Here is a 21,662-nt window from a genome sequence, read left to right as displayed (position 1 = left end):
GATCAAAGGATTGGTTGTAAAAAAAAAATCACATGCATGGCGTGTGCTGCAATCTTCAATATTCAAATATTTAACCATTGGTGTTGTGATGAAACGATTATCAACAAGATAAAGGCATAATATATGGCCCTCGGCACCTGTCTCGTGCTGTCCCACATAGTTTAACCTGAAAAAACATCCGGAACAGTGAATCATCTGCAATTACAATGGACGAATTGAAGATCGCAATTAGTGAGTTACGTGAAGTCAATTTTGATAATTATACTAAAGTCGAATAGGTTACTATCGAATTTGAATATGTTACGATCCGAGCGTTGGATGCTAGCCCAGTTAGAAAATCGTCTAAATGGTTATGAATTATAATCCTAAAGACAGTGCCGTGTGGTGCACTGGACTAGTTTCCTCTCGTAGTCGTACTGAGCTTGATTAGGCATATGTCTTATCTATTCTCCCTATCACTTCTGGTTATTCGTCGCTACAATAGAAACATAGATATGATAAGACATATTGCTTGTCAACGTTCGTGAGGAAGGGTGTATGCTGGTTAAGTTCTACAACTTCAAACATTAAAGAATATTTTGTGGTGACAGAAGATGTAGTAATACGAATAGAATAGGGTATGTAAAGATGGTTTGGTCATGTGGAGAGGATGAATGAAAGCAGACTGACTGAGCAAATATACAATGAGAGTGTGGAGGGAAAGGTCGAAGTAGGAAGGCCTAGACGAACGTATCTTGATCAAATTAAAGACGTCCTGGCAAAAGGTAAGGTCATGAGTACCCGAAACCGCCGAGCTTGCATGAAGAGAGTTTGAATGTGAATGAAGTATGCAGAAATTGTGGCAAGTGGAAAGCCTACCCCTCCGGGAAAAAAAATATATATGTACCTACTCACTAGCTGTGCCCGCGACTTCATCCCGTTTTTTTTTTCACATTTTCCATTACTTTTTCTCCTAATAGTTGCAGTGTGATGTTATACAGCCTAAAGCCTTCTTCGATAAATGGTCTATTCAACGCAAAAATAATTTTTCAATTTGAACCAGTAGGTCCTGAGATTAGCGCGTTCAAACAAACAAACTCTTCAGCTTTATAATATTAGTATAGATATAAGCAATCGCATTCGCGAACTTTCCACAACAATCGATTTAGGCTAGCGTTCATTGTAATGTAACTTTTGATGGTAATGGCTACCGCGTTTATTGAAATATTTGACGAGTCATGATATGTGATGAAAATATTTCTTTCTACACTCCATTATTATAATATGCGCAATGCGGTATTTTGGTTAATGTGTAGTAGGTACATGATGAAGTTATGTTTTGTTTAATATATAAATGCATGAGGAGCATTATGGACATTAATAAATTAAGTTTAGTCTTTTATTCAACATATTTTATTATTACAACATTTTTAAATATAATTTTAATATATCGACAGGAGATAAGGACCCTTACTGTCGGTGGTCAGGCCACAAGAGAGAGGAACCTCCATACAATTCGAGACGTTTCAATATTAGTTATTATTATGGACATGAATAATATTGAAATTTTTTAATTATTTTGGATTACGTTATATTTCTTATTAAAAACAATTTACAAAATATAAAAGCCTCATATAGTTACTACCTATACAAAAATAGTGTACACACACGTACACACCTATCCCCTGTTGCCTCATAAACAAATACACAATTGTATGGAAGCACCTGTAATAACTATTTTTATGTATGATTTCACCCCTTACCCCTGAACTTACCCCACACGACATGGTGTGATTAAGGTCAAATTGTGCGCAGTGGTGATCTCACCACGACTTGTCCAGTCCATTGACGTCACATAACAGGTTTTCACTTTAATATCACATTTGGTTTTTGATCGATATGCAAACCCGATCGCACACTGGTTCTCGTCTGGTTATTTTTGTCCATCCTTAACTAGTTTAAACCAAATCACACCGGTTCTATTTTTAATAAATTTTATAATTTTTCGCCATAACATTGTTGTGTTCATCTCATGTTTTATTAAACAGCGCATTAATTAAACTAGTCCAATATAAACAATATGGAAATAATGTTGTGCACGTCTGTTCGTTTCTTTTTATCTTTTTTATGGGCTTAACGGTTTTAACAAAAAAAATGGTATAAATATATTAATGCTTATGGAAAATCACATACCGGTCTTCCGTAGGCGACCGTTCTCCATTATGTTTACTAGATGATAATCATGATATTTGTCATAAAAAAGTATTATTGGTTGGATAAAGATAAATAAATGCTAGTTGTGTTTGGTCAATAAAGGCGCCTGTTTAAGTACAAGATAAATGTCATACACCCGAGTTCACTGCCACGATAGCCTCACAATATTTGTCCGAACAAAATTGTTAATTTTCACACAACAGTATTAGTTGGACACTAAGCAACTTAACTGTTATACTCGCAAGTGATTTGCATCAACTTGCTAAGTGTGACGCATGGCATTAAGGTGTGTATACATTAGGTATGTTAGTCGGTTTTTAATCATGTCCAAATAATATAGTGTTATGAAGCCTGCTAGTTTGGACTGATTATTCCCTATACCTGCGTTGTTTATGCTTTTTGAACTATGGGTAAAGTTATAATAGGTTACTTAGGGCAATGAAGAAGTAGAAAACCGTACCCCAGACTCCGAAGTATAGTTGGCGGTAAGCAAGACTTCAACAATTGGAAAAGCGGTGTTTATAGTTTGTCAATCTCATTTGTTTTGTCCCTACGAAATCACATTTTTTTTTTTAAATTTGTGTATCTTTTTCTCATCATACGTTATACCCATCATAGATACCAACTAAATTTGATGAAATGGGATCTTGCGACATCTGCAAATGACTCCCATTGTCGCCGGAGCCATCAATCGTTCGCAATTTACACGTGGTGCGAGAAATTTATAGCCTGTTCACGTTACGACTGTCTGTTACGAACGCCCTGCGTCTCACTCAGGATGCAATTTTCTCGAATAGTTCCGTCACATTTTGCGGAAATGGAATAACTCATCTAAACCACAAAATCATGTCATGTTTAAGAAAATTGTTGTTGTGGTCGTGAACCTTTTTAACTAAAGGATGAAAAAGGGTGTGGTTAAATCAGACTATTTCGTATAAACATACTCAACAAAATATACACAGATTTTGAAATAAAAAGATTTGAACTTTAATGTCGACCAGACCATATCAGTCCATCAAAAAAAAAAAACATGTTGTTATCTTGTTTTATACGTTTTTTTTATTTGTTTTTATAAATTTACCTTTTCCCATGCGCATCATTTAAGCCTCATTGACAGCTTAATTTCATTATACGCCTGATTGGTTTAACTAAGGTTTCAAATAAAGCCGGTGAAAGTATTCTTCTCGTATTACGTACTTCTAGCGGAATTCGGATTTAATACAACGTTTAAAATATCAAAGTCACATCTCAAATATTTTAACAGGGGATTATCGATTTTTAGTTTCTGCAAAATATTAAACATCGAATCGTTTTCACATCGATGGCTTAAATTTTATCAACAGAGTTCTAAGGCTTAGATAAGCCTCTGTCAAAGGCGATTTATAAGTCGTCCAAGGTTGTTTATCTACGCAACTACTAACACAATTTCCAAACCATCCTTGTGAAAATCTATACATACATATAAATATTTATCCATTACAGGGGTAGACAGCTTACAGTCTCGGAAAGACTAAAAGGCCACTTTCAGATTTATGGCTAAATTAAAATTATGACAGGTGGTTAGCTCATCGCCTAAAAGAAGAATCCTAATTTTATGAGCCCATCTCTTACTTTAACTTTTTACGACAATTGTGAAAATCATGAAAATGAAAAATTGTGAAAAACAACACAGAAGCTTACAAGTACATTGGTATTTATGTAGATATATGTATCATACATTGCAGAATACATTTTATAATTAATTAATGTATGGTTTCCTCACTAGGCAAGCCTGTATTGTCATATTACATTAACCGGAGTAATCTGAATCATCATATGGTTTTTATTTTTTATAATTGTTTATGTTTATCAACCACTTACGTGAATCACTTCTCCGGATATTTTGATATCATTGTGGGAACATTAGCAAATATGTATAGAGTGATAACAGTAGCAATGCTTACAATAAGTTGATCACCATTATAAATCATTTAAAATGTACCTGACTGTTTGCACTGTAATGCTAATATAAGTATCTTTATTGCTTCCTATGCAACAAACATACGGCCTATTTAGTCATTTGAGAATGTGAGGTAACTAAAATATTGTTTGATTAAATTAAATGTTGTATTTAAAACGCCTTTGTCAGTTTTAAGAATTTTATGAATATTGCCATTGATTGTCGTAAAAGGCGACTAAGGGATTGGACTTGGAATAATTTTTTTAGGCGATAGGTTATCAACCTGTAACTGTTTGAATCTCAATACAATCATTGAGCCAAACAACTGAACGTCGCCTTTCAGTCTTTTCAAAACTGTTGTTTCTGTCTACCCCGCAAGGGATATATGTATAAACGTGACTATATGTATGTATGTAAATATGCCAGCCTTATCATAAACTTTTCATTCCCTCTTCTACATTTCTCATATATTTATTCGAACTCGTCAAACATCCACCAGATAGTTCTATTTCTATGTTAAAATCGTATCTATTTTTACTGCCACAATGGAGGAAGTGTCGAAAGTTCGATACTCGGCTCAGTCTTGTCTAAGATGGGTTTTAATACCCCAAAGCTTTGTAACAGGAGATAAGCATCACAGTTTTTGCTTCTTAATTTGAATTCTCTCTTACTTCACTAAATAAAGGTTCAATTTTATTCATGATCATCAAACTGATTTTATGTCAATATAAAGTTCTGTCAATATACATCAGAAAAATACTTTTCTTTATCGACTTTGTACAAAATTCATAACACAGTTCGTTGACCGCTAATGGCACGTTACATCAATCATAACATACCCGGAAGCCTGGAAAGTTCGACGTACGACCTCAGCCCACCGACCTTGGTGTCAAATTACGGAGGGTGTTAGAGGGTGGCTTTAATATCTGTTGTTGTTGTTGAAACGAGTAGGTACATAAATTCTCACTTTTGTTGACGGCTTTGGAGGTAAACCTATAACGAATTGATAGTATTAAAAAAAGAAAACTTTTATTAGGCAACAACCTCTTTTCGTCTCACGCTTCAGACTAAATTCTGTTTTATCTTTACCTAGTCGTTTAACCATAACCTTTTTATCTAAAACTATACGCACTTTATCTAATCTTTCATAATAACACATACATAAAATCGCACCTCTTCCCCTTCGCAGAGACCACATCTTTCGAAATCTAATTGCAATAAATTAAATATTTATTGCAATTTTCGGGGTCAACATAAAGTATTCGTCAATCCCAAGGGGTTGACCCCTTGACAACCCCACGAGCGTTTTGAATAAAAAATTAGTCACGCACTTTAAAGTTGTAAAGCTGTGTCTACTGTTGTGTTTTGACAAAATTTGCTTTTGGCTATAATCATAGTTACATCCTCCACTCTGGGGAGGAGCCCGGAGTACGCCCTTGACCATGCATCCCACATTGGGTGAGTCAGGTTTTAACACGAACTCCCATCTGGCCGCCGCCGTAAGCTTTGCAGGGAAACCTAGATCCACATTGGATTATGGTTACACATCCAGTTGCCTCGAAGTACAGGTTTCATACCCATTAGCTAGTAACAAACATTTATTACATACATACATACATACATAAAATCACGCCTCTTTCCCGGAGGGGTAGGCAGAGACTACCTCTTTCCACTTGCCACGATCTCTGCATACTTCTTTCGCTTCGTCCACATTCATAACTCTCTTCATACAAGCTCGGCGGTTTCGGGTACTTTTGACCTGACCCTTTACCAGGACGTCCTTAATTATTAAAAACAAACAAAACAAACATTTATTATCGTCAATAATAGGAGTATTTAGTCACAACGTGAGTCTAAGAACTATATATTTCTGAACCAATTTTCTCATACCTAGTCTTTTCGCGTAAAATTGACATCGACGTGAAAATCTTTTCATTAGGGTAAGCTACGAAAAGATTTACTGCAAAAGTTGTGTGTGGTGTTACCCTAATTCTTCCGCTATTACCACCCTTCAGAGTTCAACACACGACCTTGCGCTCTTCAGGTCTCAAGTTCCCAATTCAATTAGTGTTTGGTTACCGTATAAGCATTATTCCGATTTTCATTTTGGTGGCCGTCACTTTCTTTACAAGTGTTTATGGTCGTTGCTTCATTTTTATGATTAAAATTATAATATCGAAATTAACTTCTAAAGAATTAATATTCGTGATTGTTACGTCGTGAAAGCTATTATTGTTTAAATATGAAAAATACTGTTAACTTTCATTTGAATACTCTTTATAATATCATCTATTACTAGATTTACATACATACATATAATCACGTTTATAGCCCTTACGGGGTAGAAAGATGAACTAGGTGTCATTACAATTTTAACAAGATGTACATACAAACATTTAATCACGTCTATATCCCTTGCAGGGTAGACACAACTAACAGTCTTGAAAAGAACTAGATGTAATTACGATTTTTTTCTAGAAGAATCCGGGTAGTAGATCGAATAAAATTTATATCTTACTAGTATTTTCTTCGTGTATCAGATATTATATCTGAGTGTTTGTAAATATTCTTATCAAATTTAAACATAACATTTGATGAACCTGAAGACCTGCTTCATTTAACTGATGCACTTTGCCCAGTACTTGTTTACTTATATAGATTTTGATATTTATGTGTATTACCTACGCCATCTTGATTTATAACTATATTTTTGATTATTTTTTGTTAACATTTTATCATCTATACGGTAAATTAAAGTATTAATGACGTAAACATCTCTCACGTCTAACACTAATAAGTGACAAAACCACATCGTATTCTTTATATAACACCCATATTGTATTCACTGTGGCTTTCTAGAAAATATCGGCATAAACACAACGTTTTACTTGGTATTCAATTAAATATACAAAAACATAATTTACCTCTTATCTGGTTAATGCCGTGTGGTTCCCAGCACAAATAGAAAAAAGAATAGGCCCACTCCTTCTCCATATCTTTCCAATGGATGTCTTATAAGGCGACTAAGGGATAGGCTTTTAAACTCGGGATTCTTCGTTTAAGTGATGGCTCTATCTACCCCGTAAGGTATAGCGGCGTGATTTTATGTGTGTAAATGTTGTTTACAATCAGCAGCGCCTGCGTCTGGGGTTATCAGAGTTTGTCACCGTGCAACAATCTGTCTAGACCCCAGACGGTCTCAACACCAACTCGACCTTCTTTGAGCGTTCACCTTTCGTACTAAAACTCAATTTATAGCTTAAAATCACATTAACGACTTAATTGCTGAAGTATCATACACGTCTTTTACTTTTCTGCTTTTTGCCCAGAACTTCGCTTCAAGGAAAATTTGCAAGATATAAATGTTTTTTAGTAAATGTTGCTTTTAGATTTGCAAAGTTATCCGATCAATGGTTTGTTTTATATTTACAGTATTGGCCAGAACTTCCCCCTTCTAGAAAATTTGCAAAGCTTCTTCCTTACCGAATGCCACTATACATCTTTTCTTAATCATGCGATCAGCGGTTTTATCTTTTAGAATTTCTCTATTCGAGTGCAGGTGATTTTTATAATCAGGCACAGATTACTTTTTTTTTTCATTTCATGTTTAATTGTATTAAAGCTGTCATTATACTGACACGCTTAAATGATTTTTTCTTAATCATAGAAGATTCCAAACTTGTTTCAAATTCTGCCATAGCAAGAAAACCGGTAGCTTCGCACAAAATTATCGACAGGATTACGGGCATCCGTATTTTCGGAAACCAATTTGTTCAGACCTCTGTTGTTCTTCCTTAGCTGTCTGTGTTCTTGTAATATATACTGTGAATTAAGAGGGGTAGGAAGGTCCAACTAATTTGGTTTATTTCGGCACGGGCAACGGTCAAGGTGAGATTGGCGTCAGACTGGAGCCGAGCAAAATAAACAGCCGATTTAAACCGATATGTTTTAATACACGTTTGTATATTGTACGGATGCTATCACAGGTGAAGGTGAATCAAACATATTATTGAGGACATCTTTATCAAGGTTTGTTTTAGCTGGAGAATGAACCAAATCTATATTCACTCATTTGATTACATCTAAAAATTGGAACTAAGAACCATCTTGAATCTACTTAAAGTCATGTACATTGAGGTGCTACAATTAAATGGTTAGTTTTTCAAAAATAGTATTGCAGAGTATTTAAATGCGTTTGAAAATTCTTGTTCTATCGCAAACACATATCCGATACACATATCCGGAAAGTGTAGGTTACGTGAATAACAAGTTATTTTTGCTTTTCTAAACAATTTTGTAGCATGTATTATGTTATTGTAGGTACTGAACATATCATGCTACTATCATCACTGGGTCAAAATTAACTGAAAACATATCGTTAAAGTTAGTTGGTAACGATTAATCCCATGTTTACATTATTTTAATTAATAGTGGTATTATTACTATGTTGTTAATTTATAATGGTTGTTTTGCTACAACTACCGCATCATTATCAAATAAATTATTTTTAAAGAAAAATAGATTAATTTTATTAAGTAATTATTCCGAATTTATTTGAACGCTTCTAAACTAAACGTGTTTAAAGACTGCGATTGTTGCTAACTATTTTATCGGGATCCATGGTCTATTGCATTGAATGTTCTCTTTCTTTCACAAAGAAACCTAATCCACTTTGTGGTAGAGTTGCTTTTTCTATTAGATCAGAGTTCAGTCTAAACCCTGTGTCGTCTGTCGTCATTGTTATCGGCATTATCGCATTGCGCACGCGCCACAAACGACCGCTTGTATGATTTACTACTATAGTTCTGAAGGGTTAGCATTGTTGGCTGTGCCAGGACGATTACACAATCGGATCATTTGACGCTTGTCGAAGGTTATCTGGCTTACCGCTGTCGGCAATGCAGGCCTTTGTTGTGGAATGTCACGTTTTTGATCTTTGTTTCTAGTTACTGTTATACTTACCCCCTGATTAAGTGCAGTGAACTATGTCTGCATAGAAATCATTTGAGGGCGTTTTTAGTTTGTGGAATGTTGATATTTATACTTATAGTTCAGGTAAAGTTCCTTTATCGTTAGGAAGACATAACCTAACATAGATTTTAATGTTCCTCTATTTTCGCTTACGTTATAGTAATATTCATCGCTATTGTATTTAATTATTACTTTATTTTCATATGTCATTTTGTGTTAAATGTCGAAATGCAAAAGATCTTGTAGTGATCTAGGTTAAAGTTATAAAGTTAAAAAAATTAAGATAAGGATATTGATAAAGTAAGAGTTTAATCTATCGATTCAATCTTAAATATTTTGTTTCAAGACACTAGTCACACACTGTGTAAATCGAAATTATAGATCGAACAACTTGTTGATTACACAGATGCCAATTACGCCCTCGAACTAAACCAAACCAATTAGAGTTAATCAATTTCACAATATTCGGATCGTTTGCAGACTTCAAGACCATGATCCGATGAAGTATCGCCCAATTTGGTTGCCTGCCAGCTCGAAGTGGCAAAACTAGAATTGGCACCTTTGGGTCTAGTCATAACTAGAGTCACGACCTAAATAGATTTTATTGGTTGAATGTTACTGTGATAAAAACGTAGTGTGAATGTATTTTAACACTTTTGAAACACCATTAAGAAAATTAGAATTTTACTTCTTCTTATGGAGCCACAATTTGACTGAATACTTATCGATACAAGAACCCAAGTGAAACGTTTTGGAGCCCTTGATGTATTTGTCTATCAATCATATTCTTCTAAAATGTTTTAATTCAAGAATGCCTTTTTTACTTGGCAATGATAATCACCGACTCATAATGGTTGTAAATACGAAGTCATTCATAATTGAGACTGCAAACGCTAATGCATCAACACGCCATTTTCTTCGTTTATACTTAATTCACGTTGACCCAAAGTAATACTAATGCAGAGGTTGTTCATGGTTGTGTATTATTTTCAAGATTTCTTGAATTTGCTTTAAAGCTCGAATCTTATTGCTATTATCTTTATCCTTTACAGAGCATACAAATATGCTCTGTAAAGGATAAAGACTTAATAAGTGTTGTACTATGAATGAAATACATTAATCATCATAAGACTTTTCGCTCCACATCACAAAATTTTGATTTTCTTTGTTATTCTCGCACTCGGAGACAAACACAAAATGTGACACATACTTATTTAAATCACAAAAACAGACATTTCCTCCTTATCCCACCTGTATGACATCTTGCCAACAATTTCAACGGAAAACGGCCAGATAGAGAACAAGCGGATACTCTTATGAAAAGGCGTGCTGCATGATATTTCAAAACAAACTCTAAACATTCCGTGAAAGGGTTTTGCGAGGGCTTAGGCGCAATCATTTCGGAAAGCTGTGCCCACATCAATCGCATGCTATTGACGAGGTCATACGATCGTATGCACTCACGCTATTGCATTGTCGACCGTCAAGGGTGAGGTTGCATTACTAGGATATTTCCTGCATGACATAACATATTTTTTCTTTCTAAGAAGTGAATCGTTATTTTTAAATTGACACCGCATTTCACTTTTTTTATTTACGCACTGAGGTAGCATACCTAATAGCATCGCTCATAAGTACACAAAATTAGTTTAGGTTTACATTCTTATCCAAAGGGAATTTGGTCAAACTGCAGTTACTCAAGTGTTCTTTTCACTCTTGGATCGTGATCATCGTACTGGGTCCTACTCAAGCAGAGTGCTATGGAGACCCAAATGCCAACATAATGGATTATGATTTATGAAAAAACATGATGAATTCTGTTGTTGTTAATCTTCTGACTAAGTGTTGTGTTGTTTAAAAATATGACGAGAAACACATCGCTGTGGTCCCTTAATCAACTAACATTAAAATTTAAGTCATTGTCCTTGCCAAAATCTTCCAACTGCGGTTAATGCCGTAAGTAATAAAATAAAACTTACTTAAATATCGTACCAGGAAACTGGCATAATTTTATTACCATATGTTATTTTTATATCCTTTTCTGACTCGGAAATGCACACTGGCGTTTAGATGAGATTGTTTTAGTTGTTATCATTTAAAATATACATTTACACCCTCTATTAAAATTAAAACCTTCTACGGCATTTGTTTCATTGCAACACTCATTTAATGAACTCACTAGTAGTTAAAGCCTCATAAATGTCAGATATTTAACCGATTTTCCTGTATTCTTCTAAATCGGCAAATGTGTGTTTTGTTTTCAACTTATGTAATTTCTTCAAAGACGTCTCACTGTCTAGAAATTTTCTTATTGACGTGATTTACTCTGTTGCCAAGTAATTAGACAAAAGAATATTCTAGACATTAATTGTATTTTTTTTCATTTAACAAATTAGGATCATCAACCACGTTATTACAATCAAAATGCATATAACGAATAATAACAAAAGAAAATTACTACAAATCAACAGTAATTGTTGACTAGATTTCTTCAACAATGATTTACAACCTTGATGTATCATCTTGTGGCGACAAGTTGGCTGGGTTGACTGCCGACGTTTTATTGACGTTATAGTCCATTCATACGTTAGCTAGATGCGTTCCGTGACATATTTCTGGTTCGTTGACGTGCTGAGCCCGGCTAATTGCTTCTTCTCGCCCACTGTCTACGTGATCCTCACGGTTTCCTCTTCAATCTTTGTCTTCGTCAAAGGCGTGATTGGCATCTGAATAACCATCATTGTCAATTACACTTACTATACTAGCTTGTGACTGATTTATTTAATTTAACCTTAAACGAAACGCTTCTATATAGTCACATTACGAACATAAAATAAACGTTACTGGACTCAACTATTTTTATGACATTTTACGTGATGGTTTTATTCTTGGACAGTTAATTGAAATAAGGAATGTTTGCTTGAAATATATTTACCATAATTACTGACACTCCAGTTGCCTTGCCACTAACTGAATAATCACTGCTTATGTATCTTCACCCTGCTGAGAATGCTCTGCTTTGCTCGGCTGTTTGTAACCGGACTCGTTCATGTAATCAGCCTAAATCCTTTACACTTGGCGGGATATCATCGAAGTAACTTGCAATTGATAATATTATTGAAAAGATAACCGATGTAGTAACACAGTTAGTTTAGAGTTCCCTTTTTGGCGTACGGCTTATCTGCTCCAATGTTGTCATAACAATCATTATTAAGACCATCTTAGTATTGTTATTAGTGTCATTTTTGTATTGATTGGAGCAGCTATGCCAAATTTGTGCAATGCTAAGGCTAGGGCTGTGGTGACGTGGTGATGTGTCGGCAGCATCAGCGGGTTGGCGTTGGCGCTTGGAGGCAGCGGTGCCGGGAGCCCTTCGGCGGCCGACACCAGGGAGCAGACGGCGACTTCTTCTCGCGCGGCATCACCTCCCCCCTCCGAGAGGCAGCAGCATACCAGGTAGACAAGCTCTACGCTCGGACCGTTTGGCTTCTGTGGCTATGGCTGTTTTGTTTCTCCCGACTTGAAATACTTATTTTTTTTTTGTTTTCTTTAAAATTTATCGAAAACAATGCCTGTATTTCGTGTCTACGGTGGTGTTGGGTATTTGGTTAAATGTACTTAGTTCTGTGTATGTGGATCCTGTGTGCATTTTTTATAAAAGATATTTTTGTTGTTTGCATGTTTATTTGTTGTATTGTTTCGGTGGCAGTGGTCTTCGTTTTTTTTATTGCTCTTTCTGTAATTGTGCTTTGCACATTTTAATTTACTTTTCAATCAACATCAACGTGCGAGTATTGCAACATGTGTTTTGAAATAGTTTTTGACATGTTATTTATGGAGGCTATTAATTATAATGACCACCGACTCATTATCTTTTGTCATAAGGCTGATTATCTCGTTAAACCGGCAATGTTGGAGATAAAGCGGCCTGTAAATGTTAAAAGGATATGAAGCGCAATGACCGCTGCGAGTCCTTACCAAATGAATATTATTTCCGGAATACAATACAGTACAATAACTTTTATTGCACCACATTTAACTACAGCAAATTCACAATCATGTATTAAAAACATAGCAGCAAAAGACGACCTTATTATCACTTAAAGCGATCTCTTCCAGGTAACCTGTAAATTGTGCATAAAACTTCACCCAGAGAAAAGATTAGCAGATGGCGCTGAGTTAACTTATAACCTATTCTATCGTACAATATACATAAATATGTTATAAATATTATAAACCTACATAAACATACCTTAGGTAAATCACTTACCCAGGATGAACACTGAAAAAAGTTAAAAAGGCTACGTAATATACTACGTAAATCAAAAATTAACAAGAAAAATAATTATTTAAATTATTTTTCTTGTTAATTTTTGATAATTTAATCAGGCTGATATCATTATCCTTTTTAATGTTGTTTCCAATAATAATTGAGGTGTTGTGGCCTTATTTTCGAGTGTCTTAATTTTGCTTTGTATTCTTTACTAAAAGGTAAGGTCTAAAGGAGAAAAGTAAAATACATTATATCCGATTACGTTCCACAGAAGCTGACAAACAATATAATTAACAAGTACAGTGAGTATTTATTTTATATCGTTCCCTGAGCTTGGCAGAGTAAATAAGACTAGCTAGCGGTTGCACAAAAAATCAAAACTGTTGATTTAATAAACTTCAAAGATTTTCGATAGCAGACACTAATGAGAGAACCAAACATAGTTACTAAAACATCATCATATTCTTTTTCATCACCGCACCTAGGCTGATTATAGAAACATTGAATTTTATCGAATTTTATTTTATTATACATCATCGCTTTGCCAGACATACTGCTTCACCTGAAAACACCAATTTATTGTTCCATCTGACTTCACTGACTACTTTCACGAAGACGAAGATAATCTTCATTGCTTGAAGAACCATAACGTTAGTTATAAAAGCGGGTTCAAGCACGATATAGTTTAAATCCGCAATATTGAGAGTAGTACAGGTCATGCTTCACATGGATGGCAACTAGTAGTAATGAAACATCAGCATGCAGAAAATACTTAAATAATGTATTTATTAATATACTATCTTTCGTCCGTGTCAAAATTACCCTATGTCCTTCTCTGTACTCCATACTCTGCAAAATTTCATGGAGACTGTTCAGTGGTTTTTGGTGAGTTCAGTTTGTAGTGAAGGATGGATTGACAAACACTTTCACATTTAAAATATTAGTGTAGGATCATCCAGTGAGTATTCAGCCTAATATTTTGCTTGCCCGAATCAGGCTTACGTCATGCTCTTAGAATAGACCGCAGTTGCTTTCAATGGGGAGGGAGGTATTGTATTTTTTGCTGTTTAGGTTGATGACTTGTTTTTTGGATGTCATCGCAAGGACATTTTGTGGTCAATTATTTAGGGATTACAAACACATACTCATGAACCAGCTTTTCTCGGAGTTTAGCTTATGTGGGTGTGGAGTACTCAAAAATTCATTAGCAAAAAGCCGACGTCATTATAATTTTGTGTATGCCAAAATTTCAGCGTTCAGTGGTTGTTGCTGGGTGTGGAGTGGATAGATAAGGCAGTCACCTCTTTACTTGCAGTTTAGAATATTTGTCATCGGAATACTGATTGTCATAATTTTTTTACATTTAGTTCCTAATTTCTGAGTTTTATTAATTTTTCTTCTCGTAAATACTCATAGGTCCTGTAAGTTTTTCAATTACGAAAGTCACCCTAATGAAAAAAAGATAACTGTTCTGTAAATTTTGTATGTTACCGTCTAACCTAACACAACCTTACAATTTCTACTCATTATTATTCAAATAATTGCATGTGGAAATGAATGAATAGATTTAAAAGGGTAATGTTCGGCGAAGTTATCAAATAACGACTAAAGAATGGACAATACTCTATCTCTTGACTTGATCGATGCCAAAACTCGGTATCTACTTATAAAAGAAATAATCAGTGATAGCAATCTGCCCCAACGTTTTCTGTGAGTTGTTGTTAGAATTTGGCACGAATTAATTAATATTAAAGTTAGATTCCTACATGATTCAACAATTATTTTAATGCAAAACACTATGTGTTATCACAAATCCAATTTGTGTACTTCTACACACATACATATCATCACGCCTGCCTCCCATTAGGGTAGGCAGAAACTCCACTTGCCACGATCCTTACAGACCTCTCCTGCTTGCTCCACGCTCACTATAACTCTTTTCATGCATATTCGACGATTACGGGTACTCCTAACATTACGTTGTGGACTTGTAAACAAAGAAAATAGAGATCGTTGAGCGTCGTCGCTATATCTTACCCCATTCACGTACCATAAGGGGTAGGGGTTGATGTTAAGTAGCGCGTTGCTAACAATGAAAATCTGTGAAGCTAGAGTTTCATGCTGAGAAGTAAATTATAACTTCAGCTACCGACTAGGAAGGGTTGAAATAGTATTTTTTTTTTGTTTAAAGTTTTATCGTGTATAAGAAAAAAAGTTTCTATATATTGCTTGATTTAAAGCTGAAACTTCTTATTGGGAAACTTTTGCGAACAAACAGTGTCATCCGTAATAGGAAACTATCAGTGTAATGCATCCAAATAACGTTTCCTTTAACTCAGCCCCGAATTTCATTGAATCAATGATTTGTTCAGTTCTTATTCTAACTTTGATTTTAAGAAAAGCGCTTATTGTTGTGCGCCGGAAATAAAAAGTTAACTTTTTTTCGCGATTTTACCTTCAGCGATGAAGACTAGTTTTAATTACATCAAAATATTTATTTTACTAAGTGTCTCGAAAGATCTGACCCGAAAAACTGTTAAAGAAGTCGTGAGGAGTTAGCAAGCTAGTAATTTCAAGTAGGTACCATAAGATTTATATCTTTTCAATCAAGCCTACGTAAGTACCTACATCGTTGTGTTATGGGTCTAATTAGAAGCACTTTTTCTCAGTTGGGTCTTGTAAAGAGGTTTTTTTTAACTGGGGTCCGTTATAATCTGCTTAGCAACCAACCACGACTGGGTTCGACGCCCGGCGAAAGCTTCGCACTCGATGTTGCGACCTCATGATTCGCAATTCATCATCTGTACATTCACTGACGATGTTCCTAATTGTAAAGATACATATTGAAAATGAATATAGTGCCGCGTGGATCCCGGCACCAATGTAAAAAGAATAGGACCACTCAAATTTCTTTCCCGCTAATGTCGTTAAAAGCGACTAAGGGATAAGCTCATAAACTTGGGATTTTTCTTTAAGCAATGGTCTAGTAAGCTGTCACTATTTGAATCTCAATTCTAACATGAAAGTGGCCTTCCAGTCTTTCAAGACTGCTGATTTTAAAGAATTTGAAGTTTCAATTATTAAAATCGCTGCATGTTTACTAGATATAAAAGTTTGTAAGAGTGAAATCATTTTTTTTTTTTCTTTTGGGACAAATTACACAGATTGAGTTAGCCTCGAAGTAAGTTCGAAACTTGTGTTACGAGATACTAACTTAACGATACTATATTTTATAATAAATACGTATATAGATAAACATCCAATACCCACGCCAATCAGAGAAAGTTCGTTTCTCATCATGCCCTGGCCGGGATTCGAACCCGGGGCCTCCGGTGACACAGACAAGCGCACTACCGCTGCGCCACAGAGGCCATCAAACATTGTTTGTCTTTTTTCGGGAAATGGTGTATTATTCCCAATTGTCACACGAATGACAAATTTTCTCACCTGTTCCATTTCTATATAATATTATTTTTTCTAAAAATGGTTTCAGATTCATAGCCATAGCATAAATATTATGGGCTTATTAGTAACGATATTCTATAATGGTGTCCAAATTTTAGAAGAGAGGCCATAGTCATTACTTTGAAATCGATCAGGCTCTGCGAATCGTACGAGAAAGGTGCGCAAAAAATGATGTGCGTGACTCGGTTTTGTTGAACTTGACATCGTGAGAGATCAGAGATACTCGATTCACCTCATTTTATATTTTAGGCATCTATTTTATATATTTTTTGGCACGCTGATTCTTTGGGGTAATCAATACAAATACAATCATTCTCATAATGATATTTAGTGTAATGTGTACTTCTTTTTATAAGCGTATTGAGCTATCCACAATTTGATTTTTCTTGTAACGCGGATTACGTGTCGTTCTCTATTGAGTACTGATATATCAAAATTAAGAATTAAAATATGACTTCAATTCTTAATATATGTGGTTGTCACCAATTCTGTTGATAATTCTATTATAATTCATTCTAACTTCAGCCTGTTATATTACATCCGCGATTCCTGTTTCCTTTTACGTCAGAACTATTGAAATGTATGCTGACAGTCAGCGTACTTCAGAACATACAATATAGATTCGCGTACGCACGCGAGTGTATCATATGTTCTCTGTCTAATCGCTTTATCCTTGCCCTTAGCAACAACGCATACACGTCATGACATTGAAACTTATCCCGAGTGGTTGTAACCTCAGCCACGGGATGCGTCCAAGCACCCAACCGTGCAAGGACTTGGGCTTACGTCACCACAGACATCTGTATGTTATTATTCACCTCTTTCTGGAGGATCTAGAGCTCAATTTACAATGACATTTCATCTTTGGAAGGCTTCGATACCTTTAGTACCCAGACTTTGTATACTTACATACGTTTGATATGGTATGGATATATCCATGCAATGTAGTGAGCTTCTCGTGTATTTTTTTTTTTGCTGGTCAAATAGAGGTGCTTCTCTTCTTCTTCTTCTTCTTCTCCAACTAGTTGACATACTACAAATAGATTGAATGTAGCCTAAGTTTCAAAATGTATTAGTGTAGCTTGAATAAGTAATACATAACGAGTAATTTTATAGGAAATTCGCACACGCAACGCCCCGATACCAACTGGACGCATTGTGTTGCGGTGCAAACTACTCATAATAAAACTTTAAGAATAATTAAAGGTACTAAAGGATTTCTATTCCTTCCCTATATCTCCACTATATACTTACTACGTGAATTTAAAACAAAAGGAGACTTAAAACAAGCGAACCTTTTTAACTTGCAAGCCATTTAAAATTTGTATTGCATGAAATTAAAAAGTAATGTTCTTGCTTACTCAAATTTAGCGATGACTTCATCGTGTTTGTCGGAGCCGTCAAGAACCTCCCACGTGTATCAGGCATTATACAACTAATTTACTAACAGATTAGCATACTGTAGCTCTGGATTCGCAGAGCCTTTCTAAACATTCGATGTTAGGTCATACATACTTGACAACCATGCGCGTGACTTCTTTGTTATTTGATGTGTTTTTCACGAGTTCTGTGTTTTACTTATACATACTGGCTATCAATTACAATGTGTCAGTCGCGTTTATTTCGCTAATTTGTTATGATGTGTTTGTTGAATATTTACATTAACACCATCTATTAAGAGATCTTAAAATTATCGTTATCTATTAATATTAAAAGATACAATATTAACAATCAAAATTCGCACTCTATCCGGAATTAATTTGCGTGCAACAAAACTTGACCTATATATAACATGCGACATTTCCGGCTCTCCCGAGGCAGCCTTGCAGAAAGGCCGGTGTTTAATTAACATTCACTGTGTCTGGTAGGTGAATGATTTCGGTGGCGATAAATTACATTTTTGTGACCGGGAATTTTGCCTCGCGTGCCGAATAGTACAGTCAAGTTTTCACTGATATGATCCCAGACTTCATATAAACTGCCTTTAAAATTTTTGTTCCTATGGTAAATTTATAAAATTGTAATACTTCAACAAATTAAACACTTTGCATTGTCACACAAAAGCATGAAAAGAAAACGCAATTTTGTCCAAATTAAAAGAAAATACTAGGTCCTAAAAAAAAATATTTTTTTTTAACCAAAGTCATTGACAGTCTAATTTTACACAAAAGTGTACAAGATAGTTTTAAATCCACATTGTCATTTATCATGCACTATGCGTCTCACTCATTTTCAATTCAAATCCATTTAGTTATCATTTAGGACTTGTTATAGGTGCTGTAAATGGGGGCGCGACTTTGTCTCTCGTGCCAATGATTCGAGCGTCATTTGCCAAGTATTTGCGATTGTCGAACAACATGCCAGAGAGGGATAATTCCACTAACCGATTCACCAACACTCGTTCGAAATTTTATAATACGCGCTCTTGAAACTATGTTAAGGTTACTTTTGTTTTGTTCTGTCTGCTCTACTAATAAATGCTTCTTAGGATAGATAAGAGAAATGGTGCTGTAAGTAACATTTAGACTTTAATAACTTTTATGGTCAATGTTTTTTCAATGATCTTTTGGGGATGATGCACCATCAGTAGTATTTATATTGTTGATTTTTATTATGATACATTTATTAATATCTTGAACAATGTCATGAATTTCTCATTTTGTTATTGAATACAAGTTGGACATAAATAATTGTGACGATACCTTACAGCGATTAAGTGAACTTGACATCATTATCTAAACAAAACTATTCAAGCTTTGTAAATTTTACATTTAAAGTGTTCTTGTTAAATCTTGGACAATCATGAAAATTAATAAGAATATGTCTTAAGAAAGATATCCCTTCAAAACTATGTTCTTCTCGCATCTTCGAGTAAATTCTGATCATGTTGTATTTTTTGCGTATCCACTGAAATATAAATGATTAATTAATGACTGATCAAAGTGCAAGAATTGCCTGGATCGTCTTGTTGCTAATGACATTTTAATTTTCTTAAATGTTCAGCCTACACGTGATGCAAAACGCAAAAAGCGAATCGTATGCTCGTCATCTATACAAAGTGCAGCAATACTCATACTTAGTGTTACTTCCATTGCATCATTTTCATTTTCTTCAACACCGTTTATATGGAGGAATCCGATACGTGCTGGAAAAGTACGAGGACCAATTAATGTGTCATGGGATCGGGCCAGATTGTGATTGACAGCGGTTTTAATGAAGTGCTCTGTGTGGGACGCAAATAGCATTCATGTTGCTTTAATATAAGTAAACTAGCTGTGCCCGCGACTTCGTCCGCGTGGAATAGTTATTTTGATCATCATTGAAGCCCTCAAGGATGAATAATTTTCCCGATTTTTTTTATAGTTTAGTATTTCTCCTTATAGTTGCAGCGTGATTTTATATAGCTTAAAGCCTTCCTCGATAAATGGTCTATTCAACACAAAAAGATTTTTTCAATTCGAACCAGTAGTTCCTGAGATTAGCGCGTTCAAACAAACAAACTCTTCAGCTTTATAATATTAGTATAGATTTTAATTGTAAATAGAATTCTTACCATCCTCAATTTGATCAAGGATGGCCATTTGCGTCCTGGTCAATACTGATTCAATAAAGATACTGTTGTACCTGAACCAATAAAAATTATAAGGTAAGCTCAAAGTTTGATTGCTCAACGCAAACACAACATTTTGCTTTTGAACCAGCTAATTAAACTATTTTGGTGACTATCATTTTACCAAATCACGGTATATATATGTTACTATTTGTTGTTGAGAACATATATGCCTCTGCAAGCCTCTTCTGCTCAACAGAATAAACTTTCTTTCAAGATCGCACAGGGCGATGGTCGAAGACAACCACTAGATTTATAAATTTGCCTACTTTCATGACATCACACTACAGATATGGCCGCTAATAAGATATCTGGCACATTGGATCTTGCCTTTTACCGTTACAATCTGTCAGGGCCTCGAGCTGATTGACGGCCGACACCAACGGTATTCTATACAATGGTAAGGGTGGTACAGTTATTTAGATATTCGGTATAGTATCGCGAGGGGGCGTATGAGGTTGAACGATTGTAAATTTCGGATCTTGTTAAAAAGTATGATTCAGGATAGAATCGTAAAGTTGCGCTTGATTTGGGATTGTACTATTTAATATGATTACTATTCTTCTTTTCTAATGACGATTATATGCAGCGATGATTTAATTTAGGGTGTTGTTATTTTTGTTTCCATATATGTATGTTCTTCTTTCAAGAAGTATATCCAAAGTTGCAGCACTGTTCAGTTCAAAGATGTCTATAGATAATTCAGCAGACATTTTTATACCATATAAACAGAAATATAGAGAAGAGGAGCTATTTTAAATTGGAAGGTATAATTCTTTATATTATTGTTTTGGTCAGTCTTACGAAAGAGTATTTTGCAACAAACGATGGCAATATGGTAACGAAACAGTTTATAACAAAGAGAACAAAGCGTGGGTTTTTTATTCCTTATACGTATTGCGTAATGGAAACATTAAGTTTCTTCTAGATGTTACTCAAAAATAATATACGTTTACTGAAAATAGGTTTATTCTTAACTTTAACAGACTCTGATTTTTGATTGGGTGTGATGTTAGGTAATATGAATATAAATTAGGTAAAATTTTGAATATAAATGTAAATATGTAGATTTAAAGTTTTTTTTAACAGGGTAGTGCGATCCTATTCATTATGACTGCACTGCATACACCTATAAATAATTAAAATCAATTCAACAACATCAATTGATGAAAATAACAAATGTAAGCGAAGTATTGTATGACTGTAGCGTG

General features: G+C 34.9%; 1 protein-coding gene across 2 annotated transcripts in view; it reads left to right on the top strand.

Moving 5' to 3' along the window:
• LOC106133511 (protein bunched, class 2/F/G isoform) overlaps positions 1-21,662 on the top strand; it is a 115,838-nt gene that overhangs the window by 38,673 nt on the left and 55,503 nt on the right. Inside the window, exon 2 of one of the 2 annotated variants that reach the window (XM_013333259.2) lies at positions 12,428-12,559. The exons of the other annotated variant lie outside the window; for it this stretch is intronic. Coding sequence (XP_013188713.2) covers positions 12,428-12,559 — 132 coding nt within the window. The remainder of the gene's footprint in view (positions 1-12,427; positions 12,560-21,662) is intronic. 2 annotated transcript variants of the gene reach the window in all.

This window comes from Amyelois transitella, chromosome 3, assembly GCF_032362555.1.
Source record: "Amyelois transitella isolate CPQ chromosome 3, ilAmyTran1.1, whole genome shotgun sequence".
In the NCBI taxonomy this organism is placed as follows: domain Eukaryota; kingdom Metazoa; phylum Arthropoda; class Insecta; order Lepidoptera; family Pyralidae; genus Amyelois; species Amyelois transitella.
Note: the sequence above shows the minus strand (reverse complement) of the source record. Positions and strands in the feature narration are given on the sequence as shown.